The 14,062-nt window shown below is 49.5% G+C and overlaps 1 protein-coding gene across 1 annotated transcript in view; it reads right to left on the bottom strand.

Annotated features, from left to right (window-relative positions):
- ABCC5 (ATP binding cassette subfamily C member 5) overlaps positions 1 to 14,062 on the bottom strand; it is a 209,198-nt gene that overhangs the window by 41,436 nt on the left and 153,700 nt on the right. Inside the window, exons 21-23 of the mRNA XM_075340366.1 lie at positions 9,126 to 9,279; positions 6,880 to 7,008; positions 6,532 to 6,718 (exon numbers count right to left, since the gene is read on the bottom strand). Coding sequence (XP_075196481.1) covers positions 6,532 to 6,718; positions 6,880 to 7,008; positions 9,126 to 9,279 — 470 coding nt within the window. The remainder of the gene's footprint in view (positions 1 to 6,531; positions 6,719 to 6,879; positions 7,009 to 9,125; positions 9,280 to 14,062) is intronic.

Below are 14,062 nucleotides of genomic sequence, written 5' to 3'. Positions count from 1 at the left end.
CTTCTTCGTCGCTCCATTGGGAGACCCAGACGATTGGGACGTCCAAAAGCTGTCCCTGGGTGGGTAAAGAAATACCTCATGTTAGAGCTGCGAAGACAGCCCTCCCCTACGGGGAGGCAACTGCCGCCTGCAGGACTCTTCTACCTAGGCTGGCGTCCGCCGAAGCATAGGTATGCACCTGATAATGTTTGGTGAAAGTGTGCAGACTCGACCAGGTAGCTGCCTGGCACACCTGTTGAGCCGTAGCCTGGTGTCGTAATGCCCAGGAAGCACCCACGGCTCTGGTTGAATGGGCCTTCAGCCCTGATGGAACCGGAAGCCCAGCAGAACGGTAGGCTTCAAGAATTGGTTCCTTGATCCATCGAGCCAGGGCGGCCTTAGAAGCCTGCGACCCTTTGCGCTGACCAGCGACAAGGACAAAGAGTGCATCCGAACGGCGCAAGGGCGCCGTGCGGGAAATGTAGATTCTGAGTGCTCTCACCAGATCTAACAAATGTAAATCCTTCTCATACCGATGAACTGCATGAGGACAAAACGAAGGCAAGGAGATATCCTGATTAAGATGAAAAGAGGATACCACCTTCGGGAGAAACTCCTGAATGGGGCGCAGCACAACCTTGTCCTGGTGGAAGACCAGGAAGGGAGTCTTGGATGACAGCGCTGCCAGCTCAGACACTCTCCGAAGAGATGTGATCGCTACCAGAAAAGCCACGTTCTGGGATAGTCTAGAAAGTGAAACCTCCCTCAGAGGCTCGAAGGGCGGCTTCTGGAGGGCAACTAGTACCCTGTTCAGATCCCATGGATCTAACGGCCGCTTGTACGGGGGAACGATATGGCAAACCCCCTGTAGGAACGTGCGCATCATAGGAAGGCGTGCCAAACGCCTCTGAAAAAAGACGGATAGCGCCGATACCTGACCTTTAAGGGAGCCGAGCGCCAAACCTTTTTCTAACCCAGATAGCAGGAAAGAAAGAAAGGTAGGCAATGCAAATGGCCAGGGAGACACTCCCTGAGCAGAGCACCAGGATAAGAATATCCTCCACGTTCTGTGGTTCTTAGCGGACGTGGGCTTCCTAGCCTGTCTCATGGTGGCAACGACCCCGTGGAATAATCCTGAAGACGCTAGGATCCAGGACTCAATGGCCACACAGTCAGGTTCAGGGCCGCAGAATTCCGATGGAAAAACGGCTCTTGGGACAGTAAGTCTGGTCGGTCTGGTAGTGCCCACGGTTGGCCGACCGTGAGCTGCCACAGATCCGGATACCACGCCCTCCTCGGCCAGTCTGGGGCGACGAGTATGACGCGGCTGCAATCGGATCTGATCTTGCGTAGCACTCTGGGCAAGGGTGCCAGAGGTGGAAACACATAAGGGAGCCGGAACTGCGACCAATCTTGCACTAGGGCGTCTGCCGCCAGCGCTCTTTGATCGCGAGACCGTGCCATGAAGGTTGGGACCTTGTTGTTGTGCCGGGACGCCATTAGGTCGACGTCCGGCCTTCCCCAGCGGCGACAGATTTCCTGAAACACGTCCGGGTGAAGGGACCATTCCCCTGCGTCCATGCCCTGGCGACTGAGGAAGTCTGCCTCCCAGTTTTCTACGCCGGGGATGTGAACTGCGGATATGGTGGAGGCCGTGGCATCCACCCACATCAGAATCCGCCGGACTTCCTGGAAGGCTTGCCGACTGCGTGTCCCTCCTTGGTGATTGATGTATGCCACCGCTGTGGAGTTGTCCGACTGAATTCGGATCTGCCTTCCTTCCAGCCACTGCTGGAAGGCTAGTAGGGCAAGATACACTGCTCTGATTACCAGAACATTGATCTGAAGGGTGGACTCCTGCTGAGTCCACGGACCCTGAGCCCTGTGGTGGAGAAAAACCGCTCCCCACCCTGACAGACTCGCGTCTGTCGTGACCACCGCCCAAGACGGTGGTAGGAAGGATCTTCCCTGTGATAATGAGGTGGGAAGAAGCCACCATTGCAGAGAGTCCTTGCCGTCTGTGAAAGGGATACTTTCCTGTACAGGGATGTTGACTTCCCGTCTCATTGGCGGAGAATGTCCCATTGAAGTGGACGCAGATGAAACTGCGCAAACGGAACCGCCTCCATTGCCGCCACTATCTTCCCGAGGAAGTGCATGAGGCGTCTTAAGGAGTGCGACTGACCTTGAAGGAGAGTCTGCACCCCAGTCTGTAGTGACCGCTGCTTGTCCAGCGGAAGCTTCACTACCGCTGAGAGGGTATGAAACTCCATGCCAAGATACGTTAGTGATTGGGTCGTGACAGGTTTGACTTTGAGAAGTTGATGATCCACCCGAACGTCTGGAGAGTCTCCAGCGCAACATTCAGGCTGAGTTGGCATGCCTCTTGAGAGGGTGCCTTGACAAGTAGATCGTCCAAGTAAGGGATCACAGAGTGTCCCTGTGAGTGCAAGACTGCTACCACTGCCGTCATGACCTTGGCGAACACCCGTGGGGCTGTCGCCAGCCCGAATGGCAGAGCTACGAACTGAAGATGGTCGTTTCCTATCACGAAATGTAGAAAAACATTGGTGCTCTGTAGCAATCGGCACGTGGAGATAAGCATCTTTGATGTCTATTGATGCTAGGAAATTTCCTTGAGACATTGAGGCAATGACGGAGCGGAGGGTATCATCCGGAACCGCCTGGCCTCCACGTGCTTGTTGAGCAGTTTTAGGTCCAGAACGGAACGGAAAGAGCCATCCTTGTTTGGCACCACAACCAGATTGGAGGAAAACCGTGTCTTGTTCCTGAAGAGGAACCGGGATTACCACTCCTTCTGCCTGCAGAAGAGCATCTGCTCGGTGGGGAGGTGGGGACGTTCTGAAGAATCGAGTCGGAGGACGAGAACAGAACTCTGTCCTGTGCGCGTGGGCACACTGTCCCTCACCCACCGGTCTGTGACCTGTGGCAGCTAAATGTCGCCAAAGGCGAGCGAGTCTGCCATCAACCGCGGATGCGGAAAGATGAGAGAGCTGAGAGTCATGAGGAGACCGCCTTGGTAGCGGTTCCTCCGGCTGCCTTCCTTGGGCGTGATTGAGCCCGGCCGGCAGCTGAGCCCCTCTGAGGCTTTTCAGCCCTTTTGGACGAGGACAATTGGGACCTGCCCGAGCCTGGGAAGGACCGAAACCTCGACTGTCCTTCCAGGACAGCATTAATAGGGTAAGTCGCAATGCAGACATTGCGAGGTTACGGACGCCCCTGCGGCACAGATGTACCTGTGCTCAAGACCAGCTGCGCAAGAACAGCTGAAAAGCTTAGGGTGCCCATACGGCTGTGAATGCCGGAGCAACCGACACGCCGATAGCCTCATAGACAGATTTCAACCAGAGTCCATCTGTCTGTCAATGGCATCTGAAAGTGAAGTCCCATCTCCACTGCAACTATGGCTCTAGCCGCAAGCCTGGAGATTGGAGAATCCACCTTTGGACCCTGGGTCCAACGCCTGACCACGTCAGGGGGAAAGTGATAACGTGTATCCTTAATACGTTTGGAGAAAAACGCTTATCTGGGAAGCGTGGTGTTCCTGGACTGCTTCTCTGAAGTCAGCGTGGCCAGAACAATACTCAATATACGTTTGAGCTACTGAAATGGGACTTCTCCTGCTGTGAAGCTGACTCCTCCGCTGGGGGAGCTGAGGGAGAAAAGATCCAACATTCCATTGATGGACGCTATAGGATCATTCCTTATGGCGTCACCATCCGGTGTATCCGGAGTGAGAGCGGTGTCAGGATCAAAGTCCTGATGAGCTACGTCTGCCTCATCATACAGAGAGCCTCCTGGGACCCCCCCGGAGCACCGATTTTATTCCAAGTGAGGGTGGCCAGGGAGCAATGATCCAGATTGCCCATGGCCTGTCCGGACTGCAAGTCTCTATGCCATTGCAACTCCGTCCCTGTCCTTGGACAGGGTTGAGAGGTGGTTCTTTTGGCCACGTCAAGTAGAGACCCCGGCTGACCAAGTGCTACAGGGGAGCATTGCACACAATGGGGAGCAGTGCCGTGGAACAGTATCACATGCAGTAAAAACAGCATCGAAAGCCTGTGTTGCTTATATGCTGCTGCCGACTTATAGAGCCAAGAATGGCGACCGTACAGTGCAATGTATATCATACAAGCATAAAGTACAAATGAACACTGCAGCACATGCAATACAAGCAGCATAGAAAGCCTGCTTTTCTGCTGCTGTAGACTAGCCATCTAGGGGAATATAGCCCAGAATAGCGACCATACAGTGCAATGTATAGCATACAAGCATAAGTACAAATGAACACTGCAACACCTGCAATACAAGCAGCATAGAAAAAAACCTGTGCCTCAGCACCCTTGCTTTTCTGCTGCTGTAGTCTAGCCATTCTATGGCGAATATAGCCAAGACTAGCGACCGTACAGTGCAGTGTATAGCATACAAGCATAAATACACATGAACACTTCAGTACGTGCAATACAAGCAGCATAGAAAGCCTGTGCCTTAGCACCCATGCTTTCCTGCTGCTGATGTGTCGCCATCTAAGAGGGCATATAGCCCAAAATAGCGACCTATGCAGTGTAAGCTTAAAATACAAATAGACAAACTGCGGTATTTAGTGTCAGCACCCCAGGTGCCGCTTACCGCCCGCCTATAAGCGGGTGTGTGGTCGCCCTAGTCCTGTGCCTGGTTGCCCAGAGTCCGTTCTCTCAGCTCGGGCTGCAGGAATGGCTGCCGGCGTCCTTCTCCAGCTCGTGTGAGTAGGGGCGGGCCGTGGGCGTGCCCCAAGTCAGAGCGGGAAACCGGCGTCCCACAGTGTCTAGTGAGAGGGCTGGAGCATGTAAATAAGGCTCCAGCCCTCGGCGCTGCTGATTGTACAGCGTCTCTCCCCTACCCTGATTGACAGGGTGGGGGCGGGAACGAAGCGGAGCTAGGCCGCAAAAGCCGGGGACTGGATTTATAAGCGCCGCCGCCGTAAAAGTGCGGTCGGCGCTAAGTCCCCGGCGCACTACAAGTCCCAGCCGCGCCGCCGCTCCCGGAGCGTCCGGCGCGGTAGTTCCCAATAATAAAGTCACTCAGCTAGGCTGCAGTGACTGTAACCCTTTACTGTCCCCGGCGCACTAGCACACCCAGCAAGTCTGGAGTGTGCTGTGCCTGTGTGTACGGGGACACAGAGTACCTGAATGGTGCAGGGCCATGTCCCTGAACGGCACTCCCGCTCCACATCCAGCAGGTTCAATGGGTCTGTGGATGGAGCCCGGCCTCAGGGCTTTGGGGCCGGTAAGATCCCACTTCCTCAGAGCCCCTCAGGGGGATGGGGAAGGAAAACAGCATGTGGGCTCCAGCCGCCGTACCAGCAATAGGTACCTCAACCTTACAAACCACCAGTGGGGTGAGAAGGGAGCATGCTGGGGGCCCCATATGGGCCCTCTTTTCTTCCATCCGATATAGTCAGCAGCTACTGCTGACTAAACAGTGGAGCTATGCGTGGATGTCTGACCTCCTTCGCACAAAGCCGAAAACTGGTGAGCCAGTGATCCCACTGGGGGTGTATAGCCAGAAGGGGAGGGGCCTTACACTTTTTAGTGTAATGCTTTGTGTGGCCTCCGGAGGCAGTAGCTATACACCCAATCGTCTGGGTCTCCCAATGGAGCGACGAAGAAATATATATTTCAGCTCTCTTCAGAATGAGAATGGGAGATAATTATCAGACATCCTGAGAGCTACCTGTCAGGTGGCTGGTAAAAATCTGGGTCGCCTTCCCTCCCTGCACTTCAGGCTCTACGGAGGAAGAGCTAATTTTTTTCTTCTCTAGTGTCAGCAGCATAAAACTCTTGATTTCCTGTGTACCCAATGAAGCGATAGAAAAAAATAGTTTTCATGAGTTTACCTATATATATGGGACATTTATACAATAATCAGAGAATAAAATGGAGAGAGATAAGTGTTTTAAGGCACCGCTCTACTCCTGACAGCCTGTGATATTATCATGTTCTCAAGATGTGGATCCCAGGAGTAGGACCTGCATCTTCTGAACATTTATGGCATATCCTGTGGGTAGGACAATTCCTTAAAAGGGGTTGTCCTACAATAAAGTATATTTAAATCAATAGATATTGGAATTAAAAAATTCAACAATTGGATGTGTTAAAAAATGTTCCTGCGACATATCCATTTGTGGAACTTATTTTTCTTCTAAGATTTATTGATTAAAATGTACTTTGTTAGTGGGACAACCCCTTTAATGATGGACATGGTTCTGTGTAACTGCTTCTTGGTAAGTAATGTCTTGACATGATTTAATGATACAACTTGCTTGTTATGAAATACATCAAATTGCAGGAAAATACTGCAACACAATTATGAAATATCAGAACAATGGCAAGCCACTGCTCAGGTAGTGACATAGGGTAAAATCTGCCATGCAGTCATAAAGCTGAACAGACTTGTCCCTTCATACAAAGACCAACCAGTGTGGAATATAAATGCCTGTCCAGGATAGGAGAATATCACAATAGAAATCAACGCAATAAATCCTTCACTAACCTGTACAGCGTACGACATAGCAAGTCCGGCATATGCTGGAGAAATCTCCCCATGCATTAAAACAATCATGAGGCCAGTAACGGTGATGAGGGATATACTGATTATGTCCAGACGAATGGCCAGCCAGCGCATGGCACAGTTAAACAGATAGAAGGGGGCCTGGTTATTGTCCAACAACTCCTGATATCTGAAAAGTAAGTACAAAAATCTAAGAGAACCAAAGATCAACCAAGACAAGAAATTACTACAGCCTTCGATGAACATCAACTATCCATAACCATCAGCAGCGGCTGTATAAAGCTCAATGACCTAAAGAAAATACAAGGTCAAGGGCAAAAGAACACCGACCTGTGCAGAAACTCATGCCCTTTGCTGTATGCGTGAATAGTGGAAAGTCCTTGAATACTAGATGTTATGTGTGACAAGAATGGACTTTGCGTAATGTTATCCAGTCTCTTCAGCTCCCGAATGAACACTCTGTAAAAGATGAACAGTATATATGTTAATTTCACTAATAAATAATAACTATTTGCATAATTCTTGACACCATATTACAGGCTGTCTAATCATTTGATGACAAAGGCCTGGTATTGCTTCTCAGGATTTGTAGCCTATTTTTATAGTTGTACGTTCATTTAGAGGTATATATAGGCTTAGTGATTAACTAATAGATTATAGATTGTAAGCTTGTGAGCAGGACCCTCACTCTCTTTAACGATGTGTTACTTTGTATTGTCTTTATTGTCTGCACATGTCCTCCTCAATTGTAAAGTGCTGCGGAATATGTTGGCGCTATAGAAATAAAATTCTGATTATTATTAACTAATACCATTTTTTCTGCAGTTTGTGAAAAATAAAGTATCAGGTTATCAGAGGTACATATATTAATAGGTATATTATATCTGGTTTTATGACCACTACATAACATCATTTAACAACTGTAAAAAAATTGTGTTCCTGTTTTTACTTTTAATTTATAATTTCAAAGGGGAATTTCCAATTTAGATCCACAGATGCTGAGACCGGAAATGCTCTGTAGACCAGGGCTCACAGCTCCCCATTTCATAGCCAGTATAACTGGAAAGGTGGCAACGCAAGTGCAGCTTTCTTAAGTCACTTCTATGGAAGTTCTAAAAACAGCTGAGCGCACGTACCATAAGAGATTAATCAGCTGCATCTGGAACGGCCTTGGATGTCGGATGTATGAGGTGACTATTCCATTCACAGCGACTATGAAATGTGGACTGGGAACTCATGTGGGTCCCGGGAGTTTGGCTGGCATTCAGCAGATGCTTATGGCACAGCCACAGGATATAAGATGGGAGTGACTCCTTAAAAATCCTTTTCCTTCCATGTTCTTACATAATATTTACAGGCAATGGTCAGGGCATACTTCACATGTTTAACAACAGGTACCAGACATTACTCCGACCCTTTAAAGCACACCAATCACCAGGATTTTCATATATAACCTAAAGGGAGTGCTATACTGCCACTATCAGGCTGATTCTATACATACCTGTAGTGGTCAGCTCGGATATTTAGGTTTTGAAATCCACGAAAGTTTATAAAATCACCAGCTTCTTGAGTGACAGCAGCTGAGGACCAGATAATATTTGGGGGGTATTCATAGTTACCCCCTCCCCCTGTTAGAATTAGCATAAGTATTATACAATCGATTTAACTTTTCTCTTCCAGGACCTGGGCTGAGGTCATACCCATGTGACCAGAAGGGGTGAGGCCTCAGCCAACAGAAAAATGTTCCTCCCTAATATCAGCATTGTCGTCTGAGGCCCCGCCCCTTATAATCACATGGGTATGACCTCACACAGGTCCTGCAAGTGAAAACTTAAATTGATTGTAGAATACTAATGCTAATTCTAACAGAAGTAGAAGATAACTATGAATACCTCCCCCCCAGATATTACCTGCTCTTCAGCTGCTGTCACACAAGAAGCTGATTATTTTATAAACTTTACTTTCTTGGATTTCAAAACCTAAACATCCGAGCTGACCTCTAAAGGTATGTATAGAGTCAGCCTGATAGTGGTAGTACAGCACTGGCTTTAGGTTATATAGGAAAATCCTGGTGATTCTTCCCCTTTATTCAGACTAAGCCCATTTTTCACTTGCTTCCCAATTGCAGGAGTGATTAAAACCTTTTTTTCACTCTGGACATCAATTGTGTGCCATACAATAATGGTAGAGGAACTTAAGGGATAATAGCTTTACAGTGATAGAATGTGTTAACCAAATAGTTATGTATGTGCATCCTAATGACAGCTGAGAAAATATCATTGTTCAATGCTTGGGACTACTGTAGTTTAACAGCATAACATTGAATCGTAAAACCTATGCTACATCTCTGTGGACGGAGTCTAGTATTGCAAATCTTCTCCATTTGAATCTAAAAGGATAAGCTGCAATACCAGATAACATCCACGGATACATGATTCTCATGCTGGAAAAGAAAAAAAGCCAATCCTTCTATTCTAATCCTGGATAACCTTTAAGTAGATCAACATAAACCCAAAATGTACCCGTGTAATACGAGCTTATCACAGTACCAGAAATGTCTGCAGCATAGTACTTGCCTGGAAACAACGTGCAAAATGGTGAACAAAATGATAAGTGGTCCGACAGCCAACAGGAACCATGGGAAGACACCAGATATAACTCCGAGACAAAAGAAAACTAGTATGACATTTTGAACAAACATTTCAGCTTGAAATGGAAGGCGGACATCAACTGCAAAAAAAACCAAACAAAACAAAAAACAAAAACCCATTATGATTAATGTTAATACGAGAATGTATCACTTTTCCTACCTCTGTCTGTCATCATTTATGCTGCTATGGACAAAGACTTTTTTTAATATGATTGAAATAAAAACTATAGAAACTTTTTATCTACTACAACCTTGGCTCGCTGGATTCATCTCTTCTATCACATAGATGGGGTCAGATCAGTAAAATACCATGTTATAGTTCATAAAGGAATAACAGAAGAAATATCGTAAAGCTTTTTAGTAAGTAACATGTGACAAACACAAATCGATCAGATTTAGCAAACTGCTGATAATTTTACACGGGTCGTCTATCTCCGAGGACTTCAGGCAGACCTGGTGAACATCTAATTTTGGTGATGGAAGCTTTATTGGCTGGCCAATGCAAAGGAAGTAGAATTAAATAGAGACCATTTAGATGAACTGGTGGAGGTCACCAATGAGGGACTCATCACTTACATTATCTCACATGCCGATAATAGAGAATTTCAACATGTCATTAAAGGGAAGGGCTCACTTTTTTAATTTTTGCATTAATAATAGTGATTATGGAAGCAATTATTTTTAATACAAAATTAAACTCATTGTTTATTTAGTTTTTATTTAATTCTATTTTTACTGAAACACTGGGGGCTGCCAACTTGGAGTAACGAAAGTTTCTCACCTAAAATATGGCAGCACCTGTGCACTGGGACTGATAGTCGCGCTCAGACCCTATATTTAACACTGAGAGCTCCCTGCTGTGAGCTGGACACTCCCCCTGGGCTGTCCAGATCACAGCTCTGGGAGGCAACTGCTACTATCTTTGTGGAGCCCACAGCTCCATGTTCCCCCTGTCACCCGCTCGGGATGGGGTGAGTACCAGTGCCAGACAGCGGTGATTGCACCCTAACTGATCCTGTGTGCTCCCCCCCCCCTCTCGTGTACTCACCTCGGGCCTCTACTCCTGACAGTTCCTCACTGCTCTGTACTGTGATCGCTGATGGGAGGAACAGACACCAGGCTGACAGGAGAGGCTGCCAGGGGCGCTGGTCTGAGGTGAGTGCATGCGGCTGGGAGTGGTGATCGCGCCCTGACATCTGTAGTGCACTGCTGGGGTCAGGCTGCAGATCATCCCTCCTCGCAGCATGTCACCTCGGACCTCTGATCCTGGCCGGCAGCTACTTTTGTCAGCCTGGTGTTTTCAGCAGTTCCGCCTCTCAGCACTCTGGGGGCAGAGTATATGGTGCATGGTATACAGTGGGGCACAGGAATATGGGGGCAGAGTTTATGGGGCATAGTATAAAGTGGGGCACAGTATAAAGTGGGGCACAGTATACAGTGGGGCACAGTATACAGTGGGGCACTATGCCACACTTTAGACATATTAGGATCACTTTGTGGTCACCAACAAAATGGCTCCGCACTGTGATCCTAAACGTCATCCTCCCTTATCCTTTTGTAAACACCCAGAAGGGGAAGGCGAGGTGTGACATCACACACAGGAGAGCAGATTCTGCCCACTTTTACTGTTGTTGTAATGTGAGCTAGTTGTATAGTAGGTTTTCAGCTGCTGCTCCTCTTAGAGTGGAAAAAAAGAGAATTTTGTTTACTTACCGTAAATTCTTTTTCTTATAGTTCCGTATTGGGAGACCCAGACCTTGGGTGTTTAGCTTCTGCCTCCGGAGGACACACAAAGTACTACACTTAAAAGTGTAGCTCCTCCCTCTGAGCTTATACACCCCCTGGTGAGCCAGTCCCAGCCAGTTTAGTGCAAAAGCTGAAGGAGAATAGCCACCCACAAGTAGAACAGAGCAAGAGCCGGAACAACCGGAGACTCAGTCCACAACAACAGCCGGTGATAACACGCGGAACAAGAAATTGCCAACAGGCAACAGGGAGGGTGCTGGGTCTCCCAATACGGAACTATAAGAAAAAGAATTTACGGTAAGTAAACAAAATTCTCTTTTTCTTTATCGTTCCTTTGGGAGACCCAGACCTTGGGACGTTCCAAAGCAGTCCCTGGGTGGGAATAAACAGAAAAACTAAGAAGTAGGCAGAAACTAACTTCACAAATGGGCGACAGCCGCCTGAAGGATGCGTCTGCCCAAGCTCGCATCTGCCGAAGCATGAGCATGCACTTGGTAGTGCTTCGAGAAGGTATGCAGGCTAGTCCAAGTGGCAGCCTGACAGACTTGTTGAGCCGTAGCCTGGTGCCTAAAAGCCCAAGAGGCACCGACAGCTCTGGTCGAGTGTGCTTTGATCCCCGGCGGGGGAGGCACCTGAGTACTCTGGTAGGCGTCCGAAATGGTCGATCTAATCCAACGGACTAAGGTCGGCTTAGAAGCAGGGAGGCCCTTGCGCCGACCTGTGGTTAGCACAAAAAGAGAGGTGCACCGCCTAAGCGCAGCGGTGCGAGACACATAGATCCGGAGAGCACGCACCAGATCTAAAGTATGCAGCGCTTTTTCAAAGCGATGAACAGGAGCCGGACAGAAGGAAGGTAGGGTAATGTCCTGGTTAAGGTGGAAAGGAGAGACCACCTTAGGAAGAAAGTCCGGAGTCGGACGGAGAACCACCTTGTCTTGATGAAAAACTAAAAAAGGTGACTCCGAAGAGAGTGCAGCCAAATCAGAAACTCTCCTGAGAGAAGTTATGGCAACCAGAAAGGCCACCTTCCTAGAAAGACGACACAAAGAAACCTCCCTAAGAGGCTCAAAAGGGGGTTTCTGCAATACCGTGAGGACCAAGTTAAGGTCCCAGGGAACCAAGGGCCGCCGATAAGGCGGAATGATGTGAGACGCGCCTTGCATGAAGGTGCGGACCTGAGCCAGCCGAGCAAGACGCCGCTGGAACAGAACTGACAGAGCTGAGACTTGTCCCTTGAGAGAGTTGAGGGACAGTCCTAGCTGCAGACCGGACTGCAGAAAAGACAGAAGGGTCGGCAAAGAGAATGGCCAAGGAGGATGGCCGGTAGAGCGACACCAGGACAGGAAAATTTTCCAAGTCCTGTGATAGATCTTAGCGGAGGAAGACTTACGGGCCCGAGTCATAGTGGAGATGACTTCAGGAGGAATACCAGAAGCCGTCAAAATCCAAGACTCAAGAGCCACGCCGTCAATTTGAGAGCCGCAGAATTCGGGCGGAAAAACGGACCTTGCGAGAGTAGGTCTGGACGGTCCGGAAGATGCCACGGCCTCTCTACGGACAGGTGGAGCAGGTCCGGATACCATGCTCGCCTGGGCCAGTCCAGTGCAATGAGGATGACTCGACGGCCCTCCATTCTGATCTTGCGCAGGACTCTGGGCAAGACAGCTAGAGGGGGAAACACGTAAGACAGACGAAACTGGGACCAGTCTTGAACCAGAGCGTCCGCGGCGAAGGCCTGAGGATCGTTGGAGCGAGCCACGTAAACAGGAACTTTGCTGTTGTGACGGGATGCCATTAGGTCCACGTCCGGAGTGCCCCATTTGCGGCAGATTGACTGAAACACTGCCGGGTGCAGGGACCACTCGCCACCGTCCACGCTTTGATGGCTGAGATAATCTGCCTCTCAGTTGTCCACGCCTGGGATGTGGACTGCGGATATGGTGGACTTGGAGTCCTCCGCCCATTGAAGGATGCGTTGTACCTCCATCATTGCCAGGCGGCTGCGTGTCCCGCCTTGGTGATTGATGTAGGCAACCGCTGTCGCGTTGTCTGACTGGACTCGAATGTGCCTGCCCGCCAACAGGTGGTGAAAAGCTAGGAGAGCTAGAAGCACGGCTCTGGTTACCAGCACATTGATTGAAAGGGCTGACTCGGACGGAGTCCAAGTGCCCTGCGCTCTGTGGTGGAGACATACCGCTCCCCAGCCGGATAGACTGGCATCCGTGGTGAGAATCACCCAGGACGGGGCCAGGAAGGAGCGCCCTTGGGACAGGGAGAGGGGCCGAAACCACCACTGAAGGGAGCTCCTGGTCCGTGGTGACAGAGCCACTAACTTGTGTAAGGAGGAAGGCCACTTGTCCCAACAGCGGAGAATGTCCAGCTGCAGGGGGCGCAGATGGAACTGGGCAAAGGGAACAGCCTCCATGGACGCCACCATTTGACCCAGCACCTGCATCAGATGCCTGAGAGTATAACGGCGGGGCCTCAGAAGAGAGCGCACCGCCAGCTGGAGTGACAGCTGTTTGTTTAAGGGCAACTTCACTAGAGCCGACAAAGTCTCGAACTGCATCCCTAGGTACGTGAGACTCTGGGTCGGAGTCAGAGTGGACTTGGGAAGATTGACAAGCCACCCGAATTGGGCTAGAGTGGCAAGAGTGAACGAGACACTCCGCTGACAGTCTGCGCTGGATGAAGCCTTGACTAGAAGGTCGTCCAGGGAAGGAATCACTGCCAACCCCTGGAGGTGCAGAACAGCAATCACTGCTGCCATGACCTTATTGAATATCCGAGGGGCCGTGGCTAACCCGAAGGGGAGAGCCACGAATTGGAAATGATCTTCTCCTATTGCAAAACGTAGCCAACGCTGGTGTGAAACTGCAATTGGCACATGCAGATAGGCATCTCTGATGTCGATGGACGCCAGGAAATCCCCTTGGGTCATTGAGGCAATGACTGATCGCAGAGACTCCATGCGAAAGTGCCGCACCTGAACATGCTTGTTGAGAAGCTTGAGATCCAGGATGGGCCGGAAGGTACCGTCCTTTTTGGGAACTAGGAAGAGGTTTGAGTAAAAACCTCTGAACCGTTCCCGGGCGGGAACTGGTACAATTACTCCGT

The sequence above is a fragment of the Anomaloglossus baeobatrachus genome, chromosome 3, assembly GCF_048569485.1.
Source record: "Anomaloglossus baeobatrachus isolate aAnoBae1 chromosome 3, aAnoBae1.hap1, whole genome shotgun sequence".
Taxonomy (NCBI): Eukaryota; Metazoa; Chordata; class Amphibia; order Anura; family Aromobatidae; genus Anomaloglossus; species Anomaloglossus baeobatrachus.
The sequence above is the reverse complement of the archived record's forward strand: the minus strand, read 5'-3'. Positions and strand labels throughout refer to the sequence as shown.